Source organism: Hylaeus anthracinus, unplaced genomic scaffold (assembly GCF_026225885.1).
Source record: "Hylaeus anthracinus isolate JK02 unplaced genomic scaffold, UHH_iyHylAnth1.0_haploid 11989, whole genome shotgun sequence".
NCBI lineage: Eukaryota > Metazoa > Arthropoda > Insecta > Hymenoptera > Colletidae > Hylaeus > Hylaeus anthracinus.
The window spans coordinates 17,697,057-17,720,623 of NW_026534337.1; the positions used below are offsets into that span (position 1 = coordinate 17,697,057).

The 23,567-nt window shown below is 41.3% G+C and overlaps 2 protein-coding genes across 5 annotated transcripts in view; both read right to left on the reverse strand.

Annotated features, from left to right (window-relative positions):
* The window catches only part of LOC128887630 (uncharacterized), a 28,788-nt gene extending 11,757 nt beyond the window's left edge, over positions 1-17,031 (reverse strand). The window contains exons 1-35 of one of the 3 annotated variants that reach the window (XM_054143728.1): positions 16,473-17,031; positions 14,517-14,606; positions 14,169-14,392; positions 13,902-14,044; positions 13,692-13,822; positions 13,230-13,615; positions 12,831-13,148; positions 12,501-12,756; positions 12,211-12,402; positions 11,702-11,916; positions 11,292-11,502; positions 10,710-11,077; positions 10,110-10,398; positions 9,550-9,744; positions 9,258-9,487; positions 8,680-8,864; positions 8,037-8,575; positions 7,468-7,857; positions 6,723-7,373; positions 6,414-6,602; positions 6,272-6,354; positions 6,045-6,207; positions 5,783-5,964; positions 4,916-5,539; positions 4,408-4,538; positions 4,001-4,323; positions 3,662-3,863; positions 3,442-3,582; positions 3,031-3,354; positions 2,431-2,926; positions 2,191-2,311; positions 1,690-1,880; positions 1,474-1,612; positions 1,085-1,292; positions 518-658 (exon numbers count right to left, since the gene is read on the reverse strand). In XM_054143728.1, coding sequence (XP_053999703.1) covers positions 518-658; positions 1,085-1,292; positions 1,474-1,612; positions 1,690-1,880; positions 2,191-2,311; positions 2,431-2,926; positions 3,031-3,354; positions 3,442-3,582; positions 3,662-3,863; positions 4,001-4,323; positions 4,408-4,538; positions 4,916-5,539; positions 5,783-5,964; positions 6,045-6,207; positions 6,272-6,354; positions 6,414-6,602; positions 6,723-7,373; positions 7,468-7,857; positions 8,037-8,575; positions 8,680-8,864; positions 9,258-9,487; positions 9,550-9,744; positions 10,110-10,398; positions 10,710-11,077; positions 11,292-11,502; positions 11,702-11,916; positions 12,211-12,402; positions 12,501-12,756; positions 12,831-13,148; positions 13,230-13,615; positions 13,692-13,822; positions 13,902-14,044; positions 14,169-14,392; positions 14,517-14,591 — 8,656 coding nt within the window. In that variant the 5' untranslated portion in view covers positions 14,592-14,606; positions 16,473-17,031. The remainder of the gene's footprint in view (positions 1-517; positions 659-1,084; positions 1,293-1,473; positions 1,613-1,689; positions 1,881-2,190; positions 2,312-2,430; positions 2,927-3,030; positions 3,355-3,441; positions 3,583-3,661; positions 3,864-4,000; positions 4,324-4,407; positions 4,539-4,915; positions 5,540-5,782; positions 5,965-6,044; positions 6,208-6,271; positions 6,355-6,413; positions 6,603-6,722; positions 7,374-7,467; positions 7,858-8,036; positions 8,576-8,679; positions 8,865-9,257; positions 9,488-9,549; positions 9,745-10,109; positions 10,399-10,709; positions 11,078-11,291; positions 11,503-11,701; positions 11,917-12,210; positions 12,403-12,500; positions 12,757-12,830; positions 13,149-13,229; positions 13,616-13,691; positions 13,823-13,901; positions 14,045-14,168; positions 14,393-14,516; positions 14,607-16,472) is intronic. The other 2 variants (XM_054143729.1, XM_054143731.1) reach the window with 2 other exon arrangements.
* A 2,930-nt stretch (positions 17,032-19,961) lies between these two features.
* On the reverse strand, positions 19,962-23,120 carry LOC128887656 (glutathione S-transferase D7-like). Of its 2 annotated transcripts, XM_054143778.1 has the most exons (7): positions 22,980-23,120; positions 22,537-22,802; positions 22,221-22,400; positions 22,087-22,145; positions 21,852-21,993; positions 20,315-20,482; positions 19,962-20,224 (listed from the first exon to the last, which is right to left on the reverse strand). In XM_054143778.1, exons 3-7 carry the CDS (start codon positions 22,362-22,364, stop codon positions 20,087-20,089), a joined length of 651 nt encoding a protein of 216 aa, XP_053999753.1. In that variant the 5' UTR covers positions 22,365-22,400; positions 22,537-22,802; positions 22,980-23,120; the 3' UTR covers positions 19,962-20,086. The 2 variants fall into 2 exon arrangements, with proteins under 2 accessions (XP_053999753.1, XP_053999752.1); XM_054143777.1 differs by having other exon boundaries at positions 22,537-23,073.
* Positions 23,121-23,567: the final 447 nt, after the last annotated feature.

Consider the following 23,567-nt stretch of genomic DNA (forward strand, 5'->3'; position numbering starts at 1 on the left):
GTCTACAGCTTGTCGAGTATTTGAGAAAACGTATTAAAAGAGTTTCAGCGAGAAAGCGACTCATCGCACGAATAGAATAAGTACGGTGGGTGCAGCGGTGTGAGAAAGCACTTTATATATCATGCTATTTACAAAGAAACGACGAAAAAATCAAACGGAAAGTCTTAAATTCGTTGATCGTTTCGAGAGTCTACGTGAAAATCTAGCAAGTAGAAAGAAACATGCAAACATTCGGAAAGAAAAGGTATTCTGTACATTTCCAAACTACCAAATTTACACTCTTACATTGAATAAATTCAAACGTTTCACCTTCGAATTCGGATTCTCATTCTCACAGAGGAATCAGCAACAAGAGACATTTACATACTCGACATGGTCCAAACATTCAGCGTCACATTCACGCCGGAAGCGAAAAAGAAAGATAAACTGAAACTGAAACTGAAACTGAAACTGAAACTGAAACTGAAACTAAAACTGAAACGTCGTGCGAGTGCTGGCGAGAGCGCGAGCGCGATACCTTGGTAAGTGGCTGAAGGGTGGAGAACGTCGTTAGTGAAATAAAGGTTGTTGACGAACGCGAGATAGCTCGGCCTGCCATATAGAGAACGTGTGTCGGTCCACCATAAGCTACGGGACCTCAAGTCGTGAAAGCCTTTGCCTGGAAAATTATTGGGCCAATGTCCACAATGTCCGTTTCCACAAACTCGTCAGAGATCGTGGTGCATAATCTTTCGCGTTTCGATCTGGTTGCGTTGGCATTGGCGTTGGCGTTGACGTTGGCTCTTGCTTCTTTCACCGATTTATGGTTACACGCGAAACGTTTCCGTGAAATTTTGTGCAGAAATTGACAACGATACAAACATACTGTTTCGATGTGAATGGTACAAATTCTTTGACACATGAGAAATCGATAAGAAAATGCAAATTTGAGTAGAGAACAAGTTAGTGAAGTAACACGTGTAAACTCTATATAGATCACGGCGCGGCGACACCTCCACCAATAGCAAATCAGTCGAAAGATTGATTTTATAGAGTACGAAAGAGCGTCTAATCAAAGACGAGAAAACTCAAGTAAAGTTTTTACCTGAATTTGTATATCTGACGACGAGATAACCAATTGCGGCGTATAGACAACCGTCAAAGGCGATCATTAAAAGCGTCAGGCCTAACGACATCGAATCACCAGGACTGGATTCTTCCCACATGGCAGCCCAAGTTAAACCAACACCTTGAACTTCTTTCCGGGTTGCGTACAAGCAACCGTAACAGAAACTCGTCGACATACTGAGACACTAAACATTTCATCCATTAGTTTATTCGGTTTCGTCGAATCCATACTTTATCAAAGAAACTTTTACAAAGGAACTTTTGTTGTTAAGATGTTTGCGAAAAAAAAAATCATCTTACAGTTGGGGTGCTTGCTTGCGGCGAGTGAAAAGGAAACGCCGTTGATACGATAAAATGATAACTTACGATAAGAAGCTTATATCCGACACCTATAACGGCTTCCATAGCAATGACAATGACGTACGGCATGAATGTCAGCAAAAACGTTATCACGGTGGTAATCGCAGCCAAGCTTGCCGAGCTGCACACCGTCGAGATCATGTAACTGGAAATTTATTCGGATCCTTTGCTATAGAGAGAATAATACGGAGAATACGGTGAATTCGAATAAAAGAAGCTTACCAGAATGTAACGATCGAGAAAGAGTAATCAATCATCATGATTAAAATTATAGAAGGATCGGATTTTGGTAATATCTTTCCACCCAGAAGAACAATGCCGATGCAGAACATTACGATCAAAAGTTCTGCAAACGTGGTGATTAGCCAAGCCATGGTATTCCTCCAAGGTTTCAATCCCATTACGCTCATTACCTAAACATTATTAACAACACGTTTAACGTGCAAAGTTACATTTTAATAATACGTATCTCCTCGAATCGCATCGATCAGCCAATGATTTTTAACCAGCATACGATTGCATACGATTTCTTCTGAATCGTATTTTTTTTAAATTCGCAAGCCATTTCGTAACGTTCTCTCGCGCTGTTTAAACTTTAAACGTTTCTACTTATTTCCCGATTACAATTTTCTTTCGTACGCTTGTACTCGTTGGAAAAGTTTGTAAGGTTACAAAAAATCACTGCGATAGCGATGCAATTTGAATGGGATGTTTTTTCCGTACCATTGCGTTCTGCGATTCTCTCTCCCAAACGATATGTCTGACGGCAGCTCCGACGCACATCATCAACGCGAAGAAGAAGCAAACTTGAACACCCTGAGACTCGTAGAGGGTGGTTTGAAAGCTGCAATTTCATACGCGATTCTTTCTTTTCGCACATCTCGAGTTCCGATTTCTCGCCGACTACGACCGAATAACAAATTCAAACTAAACCAAGTAAGCTAAAGTAAACGCTACACTCACGGTATATCCTTCCAACAGGGATACGGCATCTGTTGCGTCACCGTTTTCCACTCGCGATCCCTTTGACTCTTAGTTTTTATGATCGCCCGATCGACCGAGTCCTGAAGTTGCACGAATCCTCGAAGATACCTGAGGTGTTCGATGAAACTGCTTTCCGGTCCTGGTATCCAGAATTGATTCTTTAATCTTTTCGTGGACTGCACGTAGTCGATGTCCATTCGAATTTTGTACACTACGTTTCGTGGCAGTTGGTATTCCAACGATCTTGCGGATCTGTTGGAGTCTTGGTCCAAGAACGCGACACCGGCTAAAAATTCCCGCGTCTTTATCAGAACTCGTGCCTCCGCCTCCATTTCCTCTTCGCTCCGAAATCCTTTCATCCGATCCACGAGCACGCACTCTAATAAATCGTTTAACATGCCGATCATCGCGATCAAACGTTTCGATTTTCTAAGTCGCCACGAAATCTCGCTGAGATTCATATCCGAGAAATCTCCTGGAATAAATAAAAATAGTATATTTCATCTAAATATGTTGTTATCCTATCCTATTCTATTCTATTCTATTCTATCGTAGAGTTTGAAAAACTTATCGACTCACCAACTTCGAAACTACCACTTCCGAAAGACTTGATCGCAATTTTCATTACGTCCGAGGACATAATCTCTTGCAAATCTTTCAAACTGTCGGTCATTTCGGAAAGATTTACCAACGAGGTAAGAGTTTTCTCAAAACTGTCCATCAATGTCCCGAAACTGTCCATTTCCACGAACGTTCCGTTCGCTAGAGCCATCACATTGTTAATCACTGTAGTGTTCGGTGTGTAAAGAATTTTTCCGCGCAGCAAGGGTTTCACGTAGGACCAAATAATTTTTCCACCTCCCGTAGAGACTATGCCTTTGTAAGCGTTTCTACAAAAATCAGCTGCAACGAAAAAGACTCGATTCAAAATTGTTCGAGTAGAATGGATGAATCGAGTAAACTACATCGCTCGATCACTTTTTTACGTACAGGGTAAAGAGTCGAGCTCCGCTTGGTCGAACTCTTTGCTATTGTCCTCGAGTTTGGAAATAATTTTGTACATGTCACCGTTATCGGAAATCATCGGTTGACCGCACAGCATTTCGCTGGAATCCTGAAGGAACTTGGAAGCTGTCGAATAATTTATTGAAATACTTGTCAAACAAGGAAACAATAAAGAGCGATCAAATCAGGCCTATTTCGGTATTACCGGAGACTGTTTGGTCCGCCTGTTCAGGCTGCTTATCCGTATCGAAATCCTGCGCCGGTGCCGATGGCATTTTCGAAACGAGTCGGTCCTTGAAGAACGGTATCAACTCCGCGGCCACTCCAACATTATCCAACACCATTTTTCCTTCTGCTTCCGTTAGATTCGCATTGGCCAATATGTTCTTTACGTTTGCGCTCATAAGCTAAACCAACAAATACACATACACGTATACGATACGATACGATACGATACGATACGATACGATACGAGCTAGCTGTATTGGAAATGAAATCAGAAATGAAATGAAAATATAATAAATTTACTCGCAACATTACTTACAGTTTTAAAAATATAATCAAAATTTAAGTGTTTGATCAACGTTATCGTCACGTTTTGCGTTTGCGAATCATCCAGCTGACAAATAGCGGAGCTGACTTGTTCAGCGGTGATCTGATCGCCACTGAAACTCAACATATCGTCGAGTTTCTTTGGGGAGCAAATGATATCCTTCAAGCTGAGAGCATTTCTTTCTTTCGAGAACACAGAAATCATGTCAATCTTGGCCTGGCTCAACGTGAACGCGACATCGTTGCCGATTCCGATCTTATCCACCAAATACGAGCTTACAGCGTCCCAGTTGTCAAACATGTCCCTGATAACGTCTAAAAATCAAACGTCCAACGAGTCAAAAAATCGAATCTCGTGCGATTCTTTCACTCGGAGGGGAAATTGTCCAAGGATCTTACATTTAATGTCGAGGAGACCTAAATTTTTGAAGATTTCCATCGACTCTAGCGCCACTATTACGCTATAGATATCGTCCAACACTTTTTTATCGGTGATGAACGGTTTCGCATCCTCCACGATTTCTTTCATTCTGAAAAATCACGATTCACGATTCACGAATGTCGAAGCTATCTGGATAAAGTCAGTGTTTAAATGTAGAAAGTACAATAGTTGCGAGCTCTTATTGTAATATTATAGTTGGATAATAAACGGGAGAAAAACTATTTCCAATCGTTTACGTGAAATAGAGAAAATGCCGAATAAATGGCAGAGGAGCTTCTTTCGAGCCAACTCGGTCCGTCAACATTCGTTGTTTCCTAAGTCTAAGAAATCAAACTCGAAAGAAGGAACTTGGAGGATAAACGAGGTTCGCGTAACATCGGACATTAGATGTCTCATGTACACCTATTAGATGTATAATGTAATATAATATAATATAATATAATATTTGTTGGACGACCTTCTTACCCGTCGAAAAGCTTGTCCACAACCTTATCCTTCAAGATATTAACCACTCCGTCGACGATATCAGGTACACCGAGGACGTCCGAGACGTCCAGAAAGTCTATTTTACTGACCACGTCGAGCAAATCGCCGCTCTCCTCGATAACGGCGGACAAGTGCTTCAGAATCTCCGTCAACCAGGTCAAGTTCCAGCCAGAGTCCATCCTCCAGCTCCTCAACTCGCGATCTATACGATCGAAATCCAAGCTTCGAGAAAGTCGCTCGGCGAGTTGAACCATCGAAGGGTAGCCGGATGCCTTGGCATCGTACCGAAACACTTTTCCTATCCTCTTCGAGCTCAAACGCTCGTACAAAACAGTCCAATTTCGGCACTCGGGCTTGCTCCGACACAGAGAACCGTTTCTCTCGTTCAATATCGCGTTCACGTTTATCATCGCACCTGGCAAAAACATCTCGACGTTGCCGACCTCCGATGGTTTCGCTACGTCGCGGACCAACTTCCATATCGGGACGTACTTGTCCGCCATTACGGTTAACGCTTCTATGTTTTTGTGATTTCTCGCAGTGTCCAGGATGAACACGTTTTTCTGTAAGGAGTCCAGTATGCTGACAACTACGGACACGTACCTTCAACAAAATTATTTCCACTCGTTACTCGTTAGTCTCCTTCGACTCGACCCGTTTTAACAACAATTTTTTACGGCCACACATTTTCTAGTCCAAGTGGCAACGAAAACCAGGGACAACAAAGCCATATTCTACTCTGAACAAAGCATTATGGAGTTTCAAAAGGTTGCATTTTTCTATGAAACTTGTACTTTCGAAGAATCTATCGATGGTAATAGTTATTGTATACATTCGAATACTTACAGTCCCGGTCTGGAAAAGGCGGGTTGCCCGACAAATTTATGGTAGCATTGACTAATTCTGTTGCTATAAGTCTCGTTCCGAAAATTCGCTATAATATCGACCACGTGGTGCAAAGTATTCTCTAGAACCGCGACAAATTCGTCTCTGGTTCGTTTAACGTTCAAAGATCTGTAATTCTGGATCTGGGAAGCGTGAAAAATTCCATAGAGTTCTCGGACAAGTTGTACGCGAATCATAGACGAATCGTAGCTATATCTCTCACCATGTCGACAGTTTCATTCCAGTGAAAATCGCGTATAAAAATCTCATGAATTTCCGAGACGTTCGATCGATTCAGCTGACAGAGAAGCTTCGAGTAGAGTTGATGGTTAGCCAGCTGAGAATTGATAACTTGGAGCAGAAGCGTAAAGCACCACGTACAGTCTCTGAAAATCCGACAAACATTTCTTAATTCGTAACGAACAATTTCATCGAATGATTCCAACTTACTCGGAATTCGCTCGAGTATTTAGAATGTTTTTCAAGATCGTAGATATCTTTTTCACCGTCAAATGACCGAGCTCTCTCGAGTCCTGAAATCAATTTATAATAACAAATAGCTAGGTGTCGGTGGAATATTGTCGAGTCGTACCTCTTTCTTGTACTGCGATAACAAGTCTTTAAGAGTACTCTCCTCGAATGACGTCCACCAAGTAGGGACTTTTGGATCCTTCCAACCATTTGCCGCAACTCGAATTATCGTCGATCGAATGTCAGCCAGCTTTTCCTCGAGATACGTTTCGTTCATTTCTGCGGAATCGTTTCGCGACATTCTACTCTTCTGTGAACAATGTTAACACATCGACATCGATACGTCCTGGATAATCTTTTTGTTTGATAAATATAGACAAAGTCGATACGTAATTATACATACAGGTATATGTATAGAATAGTATGTTACCTTTAGCTCGTATTTCCCGTCGAGAGGCAGTACATTGACGAACGTTAGCTGCCGGTCAGTCAATACGAAATTGTGACAGACATTGGCGATACTTGTTAAAAGAACCTTCTTTCTCACGAAACTGGGCACGATCAAATATTTACCGATGTCGCAGGGGTGTGCTATACCAATCGCAAGGTTCTCTATGAAATCGGCCAATCTGTCCGACTTGACGAATGTCTCGACTACACTGACCACGATATTCGGCATGTCTTCTATCAGAGTCAAGATAGGTTTCATCTCCGAGTTCTCGTAGACGAACCTGATCTTTTCCCAAACGTCCCCACCGGCCAACATTTCGATCGTGACATCCAACAGTTGGAACATTCTTACCAGTTTATCGAGCATGTCTGGCCAGTTTATCTCGTTTAATTTAGTTTTGGCGCTGATCGCGTATCGATCGTATCGGACCAAAGTTTTTGCTGTTTTATCGAGCAGTGAGAGCGTATCGTTGGAGAGATTGCGCCAGGTAGCCGAATCGAAAATTTTCGACTCGACGGTCAAATGGGGTGCCTCCGATAAAAGACTCGACGCTACCTCTGTCAGTTTGGCTAAAGACGCGCTCAAAGACGTTAACGTGGTTAACGTAGATTTTCGGCCCGTCACGGCGAGCTGTGAACAATTAAACATGCCGTGAACGCCGACAAATTATAATAATACCAACAATTTTCACGACTAATTATCATCAGGGAGTGACTTTACTCACGTAGTACTTTTCACTCGTGACAGTTTTCAGCAACTGATACGGATCGATAGAGCATATTTCATCGATAAATCGACTCCTGTTACGGCTGGACCAATAGCTCGAATTGAAACGAAACTTGCAAACGATATTTGTCGCATCTTCGTACGAAGAGAAAACCGTTTGGTCGGTCGTTGCGGCGAGGCTGGCACATAAAGCGATCGTTTCTTCGGGATGAACGTCGAGGATTTTCAACAACTGTCTCGCGTCTTCACTTTCGACGAAATCCCAGATCTTGATGCGATCATTTTGTATCTCGACAGTTTGCAACGCACGCGCAACGTGAATCAATGCTTCGGAAACACCCTCAACGAACAGTCTATAATTCGTCCATCGATACGGTTCTTTCAACTCCTGTTAAGTAAAACAAAAGAGAACATTTTATCGGGACGTAAACAGCCTGATAACCAACTTGTTGAAACTACCTACGCCTAATACGGCTCTAATACGACTAATACGACTAATTTCGCCTGATAGCTCGATGATATACATATAATACAACACATGTATCGTGTATCATGTATAGTACCCACCTTATAAATGGACTCTGTTTTCAAACTGTTTCGCAACTTTTCAACAACTTTGAGCAGATAAGATGTTGAGAATGGAACGTCGATCGCTACATCCTTTCGCGTTACGTTTTCGAGCATTTTTATAAGATCGTACACGTCCCCGATAGACGTGATCAAGTAAGATCGATATTTGTTCACTGGCTCCCTCCACAGAGCGGTCTCGGTCATGTATAAATCGGAATAAACGTTAAAGTTGGCGAGATCAAGGTCGCAGGTAAAATTCTTCAAAATTGTGTACTCGGCCGAGGTGAGACAGGTGACGGAAGTGGACCACCACTCGAACAATTGCGAACAGGTGATGGGGGCGCGATCGCGAACGGTGGTATTCTCGAGCGACTCGACGCCGACGATACGTTCGTCTATTTCAGGATCCGATAACCCGTTCGCCAATGTAGCCAGGACGAACGGTAATTGGTTGTAATAAATCCCCAGAGGGGTTTTGCCGGTGAATCCCAACAAGGACAACCAATCGATATTCGTCGAATGTTCGTTTATCGATTCTGAAAAATCAAACGACAGTATTCGCGGAGATATAAAAATCTATAACATTGTATGATATAATACAATATAATATATTGACAGCGATCGATTATTCGATACTCACTATCGCGTAGAATGTCAAACGCGACATTTGCAAACTTGTGAATAATGTGAGATACGAATTTCGACAGAACGAGGATACGATCGTTGGCGAGGATCTTTGAACTCCAGATTTCACTTGCCGACAAATTCTTTTGAAATGCTGACACAGTTTTGTCCAATTCCAAGTCGATGTAGTCCAGAATCCCTCTAAATTATTCATTTACGGCTCTTTATTTATACCATAATCTGCTATGTACTCCATACCGTATAATGTAATTAGTAAATGTACGTATGTATCGTATTGTGTATACGAGATTAGGTAAAACGTTAGGTTTACGCGTAAATCACATAAATCAAGTAACCGACCTAGCTATACATACGTATATAATATTCGTGTGCTATAATATTGTCCGATAGTATAATATGTACATACATGTAGATGCATACGTGCGTACACGTCCTACAACTAACTACTGTATAATAGGTATGTAACTGGATTAAAAACATTTAAAACGTTTACATAATCAAGTTGAAACAAGGTAAAATACACGTAATCATGATTCGAGTTAATTTATCATAGTAGGTAAAGGTAAACGCTACCTTGCATCGTTTCGCACGTCTGGCCACCTCTCCTCGAAAATACTTTCAACTTCTGGCGCGAGAGACTCCAAATGTTCCCAAAAGTGCGGCTGTTCCGCCAGAACGACTTTCTTTGCGTCGTTTATCAGATCGTCGAGCTTCTCAACTACTCGACGGAATTTCGTGTAACCCAAGGTCCAATTAACTGGTGGCAACAGTTGAACCTTATCGTCGAGGTCGTCCTGAAACTGCTATTCCTTTCGTGTTAGTATTATACGTTGCCGAGTTTATAGATGCAAGTAAAACTACTCACAATCTTCCGCGCGCTGATTAACAATGGCTGCTCCTTCCATTCTCGAATAAACAAAGCTGGATTGCAAGAGATTCTTTCCACCTCTCGTACTATTTCACGGGTGCCGCTTCGCAATTCCATCGCGGATCCGACGCTCTCTCTTTGTACGCAAGGCCATTGTTCCTCCCGAGATTTGTAATCGTCTAAGACGGATATCTATAACAAACATTGCAGAAGAAAAGAAAGGAAAAGAAAAGAAAAGAAAAGAAAAGAAAAGAAAAGAAAAAAGAAAAAAGAAAAAAGAAAAAAGAAAAAAAGAAAAAAAAAAGAATTGAACGTAATTTCAAAGCGATGAAAAATGTAGTTCGAGCCAGTGACGAATCTAGACTTATCGAGGCTTTGAATTCGTTTCTTTGGGGATCCTCTTTTCCTTTCCTTTCCTTTTCCCTGATTGATTATTTTTAAGAGTTACGTATATATAACGCGAAAAAAAATGGAAAACTGTTGGTGATTCGAAGCTAAAGCTTTGTTAACTCGATGCCAGATTCGTCCATGGCTCGTTGCTTACGAAACGAACGTACAAGATGAATCGGTTTCATCGTGATAATATCGACAACGTCGAGAATCAAAGGAGATAAATTTCGAAGAACAGCACTCAAAACAATCTCGGTCTGCGGCATATCCTGCAAAACTTCTGGAAGCCTGGCAACGTGTTTGTTCTTTTCGATCTGATCGACGATTTTTTCGATATTTTCCAATATCAGAGTCGCGGACCAGCCAATCGCGTGCACGTTCCTCCATCCATTTTTCTCTTGTATACCGAACAGAGGACTCTCCATCACGCTAAACAACTTACAGATGAGACCTATGCTGAAGAAAAATATCAAGTGTCATCAAAGTATGCATCTACTTTTCGTTAAAACGTTAAAACACAGCTTTGTTTCGATTAATACGTGGAACGATACATCATCTGAAAATATCATATCTAACCGATAAACGATTCGTACTATCGATGACTGAAAACTGAATGAAAACTTGTTTCAACAAGTTTCTTTCGATATATATGTTGTCGAATTTAAATAAATTCCAGCTCGAGTTTTCCATAATAGGTCATAATTGTTCGTTAATTATTTCAGATGTAGCTTCTTATACTCCACGTATCGATTCGATTGTTTGCTTACCTGATCTCGAAAGCGTCCTTCGCGGTAAGATGATTGGTCCATGACCGTGTAAAGTCTCTTTTCAGCTTGTATAAGTTTGTTAAATGCCCATTCGAATCTGAACCGTTGCGATGAATCAAGAGATCGATGTAACGATATATTTCGATCGTTTTTTCGTTAAAGTCGGTCCAATTGAAATCTTGTTTGATTCGATCTTTAATTGTCGTCATGTTTAATTCCAACTTGGTTTGTACGGACCACGAGAGGCGACAGATCAGCTCTTTTAGCGCCGTTACGTTTGAACCGTTTGGAAAAATTACTAAAGCCGGCGGATTCGGGTCCGCGCAGTAACTCTCGGTGAAATGATCGTACTCGAAAATTGTTAAAACCTGCGAATAAAACTTGTACCTGTACTTGTGTCTGGATTTCTTTACCCAAACATACACCAGCTGTATGTACATACATATGTATATCGTTACAAACTTCTTATACATACACTAATACGTAAAATTACAATTGACAGAGGAAAATAATAGGACGATTACGCACGATATCGTATCGTGCGAGCGTATTTATTCGCGATTGTTTATTCCATTCACCGACCTTCTCACGGTCCGTTGCGGTCAAGTAGAATGCTTCGATCAGCTCTGTTTTATGCCGCCTAACTTGATCGATCCAATCGGTGGGCTTCTCTCGTAAATCACGCAGGATCAGCTCACCGAGCAGATCCATTCTCTTCAAATCAGGTTTGACGATAGCGTACGATAAACCGCAGCAGCCAACCTTTTTCGCTATGCTCAAATGAATTCCCAGCCTAAATAACAATGCAGTAGATGAAAAGTACTCGTAGTCGAGGAGACATTGGAAAAGGGGGGCGGCAATCGAGGAGTCGAAACGATGCAATCAAAAACGAACAAAAAAAAAAAAAAGAAAAGTTCAACATATATGTAGTAGGTACACCGTTTCAACTTTTCGCTCGTTAAAATGTATCCATTTGACTAACCAATACTCACACATTCAATCGTCCTTGTGATTGAGTTTCTTCGAAAACTTGCATCCACCTGTTGTTTACCCTAAAGACAAGCCAGTCAGGGTCTGGTTGCTTCGGTGAATTCACGTAGGACACAAATTCTTCTACGCTCCTCGCTACCGTTGTCAAATTCGCTTTTTCGATCGCGACCGGTTGACCGAACGCCATACTGATGGTAGCCAGTAACGTATCTGTCGTCTGTCGAAATTATTTATAAGGTATAAATTAGGAAGAATGAATAAATTAGGTAGATAGATATGTAGAAAAGGAGGCGCAATCGAACGGTTCCCGCGACAAAGGCAACGTGGAAACTAATGGAAAATAAGATCCGTTGCAGATACCAACGAATGGAAACGTGAGTGAAAATTTATATATGTTATAATTACAATATGTGTAACGTATATACATACGATAGATAAAAACAATCGGTCGATTCGTCGGTAAACGGAGCAACGCAACGGCAACGTTTAAAAAAGAAATAAACACACTCACAAGATTCTCAAATTTCTTGAGCTCCAAACTTGCGTACACGTCAGAAATAAAGCTTTTTCCGGGCTTGCTGCAAAGTATTTCGTTTACGTATCTCGAATCGTGATTCGAATTTTTGAAATGATCAAAAATTTCATCCAACACGTAACTTTGGCAAAAGTAATCCTCGGGGTTGGAATCTTGGTTGAGGAATTTCTAAAAAATGCATCAACATTGTGAAAAGATTGGACGAATCGAGCATACCGTACAACGACGAGCGAACCGTAAAAAGTTATTTTTCTTTGTATCCAAACCTCGACGAAATTCAGCCTGGAAAAAGATCGAACGAGAGTTCGATAAACGTTCGGATCGATCTTTGTCAGCAGTTGCTCCACCGTGTCTTTGTGATTTAAAGAAATATCGTACAGTCTATAGGGAAGGTCGTCGTGAATAATGGCCGCGTGATGGACCATTTTGACGATACTCTGCGCAAAGGCAAAAGCATAACTTAACGTGGCTAAAACTTTCGATGAAAACAAAGTCCTGATTCTGTCAAAGATTTCAGGCGATCTGTAAAAAAGAATAGAATCGATAGATGAAAATATTGTAAATAGAGGTATTGTAAATCATCGGGAAATGCTCACAATTGAAGCTCGTTCTTGTGACGATCTATAATTTTACTGGTCAGCTGCGCTCCGTTCTGTAGAATCGCGAAGCTTATATCCAAGATTTCCGTGAAATTTTCATTGTTTCCTGTAGGACTGGTAAAATATTGGAACGCATCCTTTATCCGGTCGATTATCGGAAAAATATGATCGGAAGGTGGCCCGATAACTCGATCCTCGGTCATCCCTCTTACCAATTCCAGCAATGTCTGCAATCGGAAGAATGCCTGCCGTGCGATCGGCCAATCGTGTTCCGACGAGAACACCGGATCCAAAACTTGCAACGTTTTGTTCACGCTGTTCCCATACATTTCAAAATGGTTTTTATCTCGGATCGAGCAAACAAACAAAACGAACTGAAACAGAACCGTTACTTACAACGCGAGATCGATCTTCTTGAACGTGACGTTCTTTAAGCTGATAATCATTTTCGGCATCCATTGGCGCAACCTTAAATAGTCTGGAACATTGTGGCGGACCGTTTGTAAATCTAAAATGGTTTCGACGGCGCGTTTCAAGTCCTCGAAGAAATCGTAGTCTCGAAACTTGGCCATTACGCGGTCCACTATCTCCAGCAAGCCAGAAAAGTCCAGATGCTTGGAGAGATTTTCGAGGATACCGGGTATCATTTTCGAGTCGATACCGCAAAGAATTCTCGACATCTCCAAGAAATCCTCCTCCTTTGGGAGAATCAGGTACTTGTTCAGGCTTTCCGGTGAACAAATCACTCCGTCGATGTCGGTCGAACCGAACGTCTCGATAAGCTGTAGCCGTCGAACAAACATTTTAAACACAATTTAACCGAGTGATTTAAAAGTGATTTTTTTTCCGGATACTAACGTATAGTAATTTTATCGAGGACTCGAACAGTTGGTCGATCAATCCTTCTCGAGCGTATGGCATCTGCAGCCTGAGCAGATTCTTTATTTCATCGTGGTCGTTGAATAGATCAGCCAACCGGATACCCCGATCTAGACGACAAGAAATTCGATCGATACCCTCGCCATCGATTATATCGACGAGTTCTCTCCGAGCGTTGTCGATGCTTACCGAAAAGTCCCTTGATCTCAGGTCTGGTCAGTATTTGCGCCATCGATTTTAAAAGTCGAATACTGTTCGGCATCGTCCTAACAGCGGAAAGAATCGTCTCGTTTCCGAGCATCGGTTGCAACTCGACGATCAGCGGACCTAGCCTATCGCGAAAATCATATTTCATACATAAACTATACTTGACTTTTCCGATCGAATGATTTCTCGAAACATTTCAAATCTTATCTACAAAGATGAAACATGAAACAAGTGTAATTTTCGACTAACGTGGCATTCCCGTAAGAAGGAACTTGTTCGTATTCCGTAAGAGGATCACAGGGGTTTCCGAGGCTGCAAATGAAACTCTGAACGAATGGGAGCAGACCATTCCGCGGCATCGACCTCGCAGGAAATTGGCAAGTCGGATAATACTTGGGGTCCACGTTGTCGCGAATCGTGTATAGGATCATAAACACGACCACCGGCCATACAAACACCAGAGCCAATATCCCCTAAACATTCCAATTTACTATATACACGTGTTTCCGACAACTTGTTCTCTTTTCTCTTTTCTCCTCTTCAGAGAAACGGATTTTTAACCAAACGATCAAATGATCGCATCGAATGGATAGTTACCGGTTTACGTTTTCGAACGATGTAATTCTTCCATAGAAGAAGTCCGATCTGATCGACCCTCATTTTCGCCAACATTCAATTCGCTTCGATCTGCAAATACAGTAGAAACAATCGATTATTTATCTAGGAACACTAATCTTTATTTCAAACACTATTTATGTTGTCTTTATATACGTATACATAAGTAAGTAAATAAATAAATAAATATTATTCGTAACAAGTAATAAGTTTATTCTCTCGTCGACATGGCCAACGAATTGTACTCGCGTGGTAACTGTGGTACGATATACTACCTGTATAGTTTCATAGACTAGTGATTTTCCAAAAACCTTGCAATTCTTGACGACTTTTGAAAAAGTAGAAAAATATCCGCCGTTACGCGTTACGCGTTACGCGTTACGCGTTACACGTTACACGTTACACGTTACACGGTAGAAGAAGCGACGATCCATAAATCATGATCGCAAACGGTGAAACTTGCGTGAGCTGATAGACCCGCGGAGGGCAGAACAAATATTTCAAGAGCGTAACAAGCGTGTGTATGTCGTCTATATATGGTATATCCACCGACAACCGGAAATGTGGCTCGTTCTGTCGCGTGCTATGCCCGGGTCCCGGGATTCATTGCGGGAAAACGGAACAATGACACGACCGGATTGCTTTCGTACAAGAACAAAGTCGATAGGTTCGAACATTGCCGCACGGTATCGACACGCCATGTTTCGACTGGGCTTCCGGGTGAAACGATCAATCCGAAACTATGTCGTAATTAAGTTTTCAAAAAAAAAAAAGTAAAAGTTTTGCAATAGAAAAGAAAAAAGATAATAAATAAACCAATGGAACATTGTTTGCATTGTATAATATCGTCGAGAGACGGCCTCGAAATCAACCGTCGGCGTCGTGCGCAAGTACGCACACCAGCTTGCGCTCGTTCGCATACCTGTCATTATTCGGATTCAAGATTACGAAGAGACCAAGTAATTATTGATTTGGAAATAACATCTCCAACGCTGTTATTTCGTGTAATGAGCACCGTTAACGGATGCGTTTGCGAAAGTCTTGGTGCTTCTCGATCGCTACGATGAAAAATTAAAAGGAAATACGCATCCGATGCGATCGAACCTTTTTAATTAACGGACCTCTATACAATCCGACGTTCCTCCAAAAATTTCCCACGTTCAATCATCTTTCGACTACAACAATTATAAAAAGTTAATCGAACGAAGAATAGGTATATATGTATTTTTACCTCTTCCGCATTGATTCAAACCGCAACCACCTTTCCCATAAAAGACAACCAGGTACTCTATCATTCGTGAATCCCGCGAAAAGAAAAGAAACCCACGAGATTAATCTTCTCGAACGAGGAAAACCTTACTTGGAATCAACGTTATTCAAAGTTAAATCGTTACTCAACTAATCCCGTTCTTCTCCTTTTTCCGCGTACGCATACGCATACGCATACGCATACGCATACGCATACGCATATACATATACATATACATTATGCCATCTTGGATGTATAATTTGTTTGGTCAAGTTTCAATATCAAAGTTTGCGTATCAAGGAACAATTTTTCGTAAAATATTAATTTAAAATCTTCCCGACTAACGGTTATCAGAGTCAAAGTCAGATCTCGGTCGGAATCTCGCGGCTATACGACAGGAAGATCCTTGAGCGGCAGTGGATACGATCGACTACAAATTCTCATCGTACTTGGACGCAAACGTTCGAATCTATAACTGAAAGCGTCCGTTTGATCGTTGGTCGACGACAACAAGCAATCGCAGTGAACCTGAACCGCGACATGGCATTTTTCGAACGAGACGAAACAAATTGCAACCGATCGCAGCTGGTCGAGCAACTTTCCTCACTTATAAAACCGGCGAAGAAAGGTTAGCATAGGAGAACAAGTTGCCGAATCAAGCAAATTACAATTAGATCACGCTCACTTACATCTCTGCTCGGTAATTGTAAGTAACGTCCGTTAATCGCCGTGAATCGATGGATCAGCGAACAAAGCGTGAAATCGGCATCGGCATCATTATCGGCATCCGCTGTAATATCCAATGTAACGTGCTCCAACTTGTCGTAGATGGGAAAACTGGTGAAACAGTGATCAGAAAATTAAACGAAACGAAATTAAAGGAAATCGTACGATTCCGTAGGATGGAACGGTCCATGCATCGATCGCGACTCTCGCGGTTGCTTCTGGTAAATCTGTTCAAAGTGTCGCACGAAGGATCCGCGATGATACACCGTTCTAGAATCTTATCGCGATCGAAATCAAAGACGTACTACTAGTCAGCTAATCTCGAACGAACGAACGAACGAACGACTGCTTCCTCGAGGCGCGTTCGAGCGAAAACAGAAGCCAACTCGTCCAGGCCCGTTTCTTCGTCTGCCGATCTTCCTCGTTCTTAGTATTTACTGTTTCGCGGCAGAGGAACACGCCGGGCTAGCTCGCGTTTATGCACGCTTGGATCGACGCCGACGGTTGGAGGTCGACTGTTACCACCACCGTGATCCATGACCACGTGGACCTTAGCAAAATGCCAACATTCGCTCGTGTATACGTACTTGGAGACTCGTACATACACAATCTGGACGGACTAGACGCGACGCGATGCTCCAAACATCTCGAAACAAACCGGTATTCAACCTTTTCTTTCCATCTCTTACTTATGTATTCGACCAGGACGAGATTTACGACTCAAACGTTTTTCTTATACCTTTCCTTCACCTTACTTTGATTTACTTGTTCGTGGCTCACGTTTCTCACCACGCACCGACGCCGACGCTGACGACGACGACGACGCGACGATGACGTGCGTTGGACCAATCGCCACTTTGAATGCACGATCCAAATGACAATAACAGGTATACACAACTATAAGATTATCGAGTATATTAAAAAAGATTATTATTTTTATTCTCGATAAATTGTTATGGTTGAATACTGGAAGAACGTCAACAGCGTTGAGTGATTCGGTTCGATGAATTTAAGAAACACACACAGTCGCGACTCGATCGAGACCGAGACCGAGACCGAGATCGACATCGATCGACTGACCTTTGCCAGCGCTGTAATGTTTAGTTGATTGAAATCTAGCGTTAACAACTAGCTATAATTACTAGTATCGAAAGACTGGTTATACTAGTACTACCACTGCCAATTACCATTGAAAGAAAATAAACACGATTCAAAAATGATCCCGACACTCTACCGAAAAACTGTTTTTAATTAAATGTTCCCTCGGAAACTGCTTTCGCCCCTAAACCCCAGCCAAGTAAGCAGGGTTAAGTGGCTTCCGGCTAACACGAACAACCTGCAGATGGAGAAGAAGGAGCATTCGTTTCAGAGTTAGCGCATCGCGCTCCAAGAGAAATCAAAATAAACGAATCGCGTTCAAGTTATCGATATTTGGCTACCATACGCTAGATAAAGAGGAATCGAATTCGGTTCCATTCGAATTCTTTTTTTCTTGACCATGAGCCATTGTTCTGGCCGGAGACTATGTTATTTATCTTGGAACACGCGGGAGGTAATCCTATTAGCAGACCTGAAAATCCTCTTCTCTACGTCGATTTCTTTTTTTTTTTCTTCTTTTTTTTTATCCCGCGCATAGGCCAATCTGAAACCACGAACCAAGCAGCGTTTAAAAAACAAACCAAAAAAGTGGAACCTGTCCGACGCGACGAACGTTCGCCACTGCCGATGCTGGCCTCTGCATCTCGCTTCGTGGAAATCGAGAATGATTATGTGAGTAATGTATCGCGAGGCGTCGAACACGAGAAAAAAGTGGGAAACGAACAAAATAGAATTCAAGGAAAAATAAGTGGAGAGACTTGCATCGCTGTCGCGACGGTAAACAAGTGGCTGGCAAAGTCAGCAAAATCACGAATTCGATCGAGACTAGTTCGAGATATTATTGCAACAGCTGGTGGACCGAGTCAGCTCGTTGTCGGCTATTTTTTACAGATGTAACATGTAACGACAGAAAGATTCGCGCGCAGTTGCGAAACAGTTGCGTTGTCCAACATACGCGGCTCTAGAGTTGAGTCGGATCGGAGAAAATCTACTAAGTAGTGTTAACCAGGAAAATCGCCGGAAGGTACAAGGTATTAATTTATGCAAATTGCAGTCGAACGTATGGTAATCACAACGCGAAAGCGAGACAGAGCTGGTCGTCGAATCGAAAAGAAGAAAAAGAAAAAGAAAGAGAAAGAGAAAGAGAAAGAGAAAGAGAAAGAGAAAGAGAAAGAGAAAGAGAAAGAGAAAGAGAATAAGAACAGGCGGAATATTTCTGATCCAGCATCAGGGTTCAATGTCGACTCGTTTATCCGCAGAATTACGTAGACTTTTTCAAGCTCTTAATAATACCACGCCCGCGCTTCGATCCTCCTTCAACGATAAAACACCAGCAATTTTCTTGGACGACAATTAAACCCATCTTCCACGTTCAGCTGCTACTTCCGTTGACCGGCATGTTGAATCACCAAACCGAAAACTCGAGATCAATTATCGTCGATTAGGTAGCTGTTGCGAGGAAACATTTCGATACTTTTCCTACTAAAAATTATGAAATTTTCAAACATATTTTTGCCTAACTCATCCAGCGAATGTGTATATACACATACCATATATAGAAAGTTTGCCGACATATTTATGTATCTACGTATAATTCGAGCAGCTATATGTTATAATTAATAAAAGTTATCATTGTAAAAAGTTGCTTTGAGAAACGAATAAAAATGTTTCGAAAGATCGAGCGTCGACTTACCTACATACTATACATACACGTATATAGTGTATGGTATTCAAATAATTACAAACAAAATGGTAAATATCGGCCCTGCTTTTCGTTTGACACGTAAACCACGAGTTGTTAAGTACCACGCACAACCAACAGGATCTTGTACCCGCGACTTTATCTCAAGGTTTCGGATAACGCAATCTGTTGTTTAGTATTCCAACTTGTAGAAACTACCGACTAAATGTCCACGGTAAATGTACCGCGATGGAAGCAAAAAATCAACGAGCAAAACAAACGGAAAATGAAACGAAAGAAGCGACATTAATCGGTAAACGACTTATCTGCTCTTCCCGGAAGCATCGTGTCCGGCAAACGATATGTGCAGCGAGAACCGAGTCGGCAAAAATACAATATACCGCGCGAATATTGCAGAGTACCGATTACGTGTTCGCCTCAGTGATTGCTTTTTTCATTCTTCTTTATTCTATATTCTTTTTTCTTTTCTATAATTATCGATTCAAATTTCAAATTTCAAATTTCAAATTCCAAATTTCAAATTACCTCACACAAAACGTCCGAGATTCGCTAAGCTAAGCTAAACGGATCTCCGTGTACGTTAAAATTATTTTAACCGATCTGCTGTTATGCTTTCACGCGCCAAGCTAAGAACAACGAGAATAAAGATTAAAGTATGCAACAACGGTTATGCGTATATTTACTTAATCAGAATCTCCATGAAACTTGTAAGCAATACAAGCAAGCATAAGATCAAATTCGATAAAATATCGTCAAGTCGATAGAATTTCATTTGATTTAGCCAAGTTTCGAACGAAACGCAGCATGCAGTTTGCTAACACCAGATACATTAAACTCTTTGTAACCCGGCAGTTCCTCTTCGCATCTTTTTAGCCAACATTTCACATTCGGATAATCGTTCAGGTTCACCACCACCTACGAATCCGTTAAAAACAAAACAATGAGACAGAGAAACAATGTTCTCGTTGCTGGAATTTGCGACAGCACACCGAACGAAAAACTTACAAGACCGCTGGACGCAGTGGCGGCGGAACATATGTCCGCGACGGTGTAAGAATCCCCGACAAGCCAATTTTTATCCTCCAGGAACTTGTCCAAGAATCCATACGCTTCCTTCAATTCGTTTCTTCTGCTTTCGCTAATCGTTTTTCGTTCTCCTAAGAATGTTTCTCCCTGAAAAATATTGTAATATTATCAAGCGAAAATGATGAAACACGACAACAAAAGAAATGTCTAAGGTGGCAAAACAACGAAAACGGTTGGGGAAATTAGGAAAGATCGCGTTCACGGTAGATTAGTCGATTTGCGATAGTATTATATGTATGTATATTATGCCATTAGAGGCTAAAAAAGGCTCACCTCTTTATTTATTTACGCTGAAACAACGCAACGTTGTAGCTTTCGTCTACTCTCGAAAAGTATAATAAGACACGGAATAGAAAAGATGGTTTAAAATTTTCACGAGACCGAGCCACGACGTCCGTGTTACTTTTCTCCGTAATATTAGTTTCAATTGGCTACGCCACTTGTAACTTGTAACTTGCAAGTGTACATTGTTCACAGTGTACAGCTACGTACATGTATGTACGCGCTGAGAGACGAGTCTCTCGTAGTTGGTCCATCATGGGCAAAAATGCGCAGTTGGTTGAGTTTATTAGGGGTCCTCGAAAGTAATATACAAAATAGTACATGCAAAGATCGAGCAACTTGTTCCCTCTATACATGTAATACACTCTAATGCTCCAGGTTGTATACATGGAATATGTATCGTAGCTGTATGTAGCCAAGTGCGCGCGGAAAGCCGAATCGCGCTAACCTCCTTTCTTTCGCACGGCTTACAATTAATCAGCCGCCCCGATGCTACGGGACTTTGACGACACAATCGCCAAACCCAAATCACACCAACGATCCAACAAATTTAACCACAATTATTCTATCGTATACATATAATAATTAAGGATATGTTTAAACAAGGTCCGTCGACCGGCTTGGAACCTAAGAAATCGACACCGATTCAAACTAGGCTAACCGCATGTAATATAAAACAGCACCTAATATGCCACCTATAACATCAATAGTATATGCAGCATTTCCACGGATAAATAACAAACTCTATCTCCACAAATGTAAATTACGCCTTTACAAATAGACCGTTCCAATTCTTTTTTCACCTTGAAAATTCACCGTTCAAAGGTTTTTCAAACATTTTCTATTAGAAACGTATTCGATACTTTTTCAAGTATAAATGCAGTTGACGTTTCGATTTCGATTTCGATTTCGATTTCCATTTCGATTTCGTTGATTTCATCCAAAGAAAACCGTAAATTGCCTGTTCCATATTTCATGCGATTGCTCTACGGCACGTCGCGTCGCGTCGCGTCGCGTCGCGTCGACTTGTCTCGCCGTTAATTATATTATACGTATAATAATACTCTGTTCGTAACAAATGTAGTTACACTTTTGCGTACTCGTTAAAGTTGTTTCCCTGAAGCCCCGATCCGACTGTCGTTAGATTACCGTACATAAACAAACAATTACTCACAAAGAGACGCCTTTCAGCTGAGAAATGTACCCCACAGTCAAAGTGAAGCTGTTGGTCGATTAACGCGCGTTTCTGCAAGTCCTTGGGATACAGCGAATCGTCTTTAGCGTATTTACCTATCAGATAGCACGCAATAGCATGACTGGAAAAGATGGATCGATTATCATTGGTACTGCGATACGAGCAACGCGTGGAAACTATTTGCGCAAAGCATGTAAAAGTTATCATCGATTACCTGTCCGCAAGTACGAAACCATCGTCGTCTATCGTTGGTATCGTGTGCTGGGGATTGATCTGAAAATAAAGAAAATAACAAAATTCGATACGAATGAAACCTTTTACCTAGCTATTCCGCTATACACTACCAACTTTTAAGAAGTCTTCCTTCTTGTTATCCCTGGTCAGCAAATTGATCTCGCGAATCTCCACTTCGACCCCAATCGCGTGCGCCGTCAACAAAACTGAACGGCAAGGTGGACTAATGTCGTGCGAGTATAAAATAATTTTCGTCATTCTCTCTCTCTCTCTTTCTCTCTCTCCCAAATATCCCTGAAAACAATGCGAAACAATACTTGAACATTCGAGTTACTGATTTTTATCTATTTATTTTACATCCTTTTACAGGAACATTATTTTAGGAATTCATAATACATGCATGCATACATACACGTACATATATACATACCTGTGAAATAAAAGTTCGATCAATGATCAATTACTTATCGATCAATTTATCGTGATGCGCACCGCGTCAATCCGAAAAAGCAACTAGAGATACGAACATTGGTCACTTGACAACTAGCGACGTTGATGTAAACCGAGTAGTTGTTAAACCGGTCGTTAAATCTCCTGTTTCTACTACATAGTAATACCAGCTGCCAGAACACGCACAATCAGTGGCTGAGACCGCTTCCTTATCGTTTCTGTTTTGGTTAACAGATTTCGCCAACGCTAATCGTCGTTATACGCCATTCGTTACAAATATTGCTTTCTTTTCAAATATAATTAGTTTAAAAATATCACTCTGATTGGTAATAAAATTACCGATAATTAATGCACGAATTCTATTCTATTCTATTCTATTCTATGAATATTAAGCAAAATATTTGTACACAATATGCGTAATACCTTGTTCGCAAAGCACGTAAATGTATTCGAAAGTATTATGTATTATAAATTTCGAGACAGCGCGGATGCGGATGCGGATGCGGGTGCGGGTGCGGGTGTGGGCGCGGCGCGAACCTGTTGCAAGGATGGGAATCCCCTATTGTCATTTATGCGAGTGCGCCACACGCAACTCGCGCCCATCAAGCCTGAAACCACTGCGAGCACTATTCCTCTAGTACTCGTTGCGACATCTATCGTTCCGATTCTATGATTATAGTTATCCGAAAAACAAGTCCTCTCGCGACATCCATCGGAAACATCTGAAACGATAATTTCAATATCATCGAACCAACCGCAGATTCCATGCATTTTTCCAATTTTTCCAATTTTTCTTTCTAGCAACGATAACGCGTGGATTTTTAACCACGATATCAATTTACAGTGGTTATACCAAAACATATTGCGACTCGCAATTTTATTTATTCCAAAGTCTAGTAATGTTAAACGCGAGATAGTTATTAATAATATTTGTACTTGTGAAAGCAATGGGTATGCTAGTTTCTCCATTTTCGCTGACGATCGAATAACATTTGGATAGTTGAATTTTCT

Coding starts and splice junctions, on each gene's coding strand:
- LOC128887656 (XM_054143778.1), bottom strand. CDS start 22,364: ATGACGAAAATTATTTTATACTCGCACGACATTAGTCCACCTTGCCGT. Junction 22,146..22,220: donor AGAAGGAAGACTTCTTAAAA/GTTGGTAGTGTA, acceptor CTTTATTTTCAG/ATCAATCCCCAGCACACGAT. Junction 20,483..21,851: donor CAGCTGAAAGGCGTCTCTTT/GTGAGTAATTGT, acceptor AATATTTTTCAG/GGAGAAACATTCTTAGGAGA.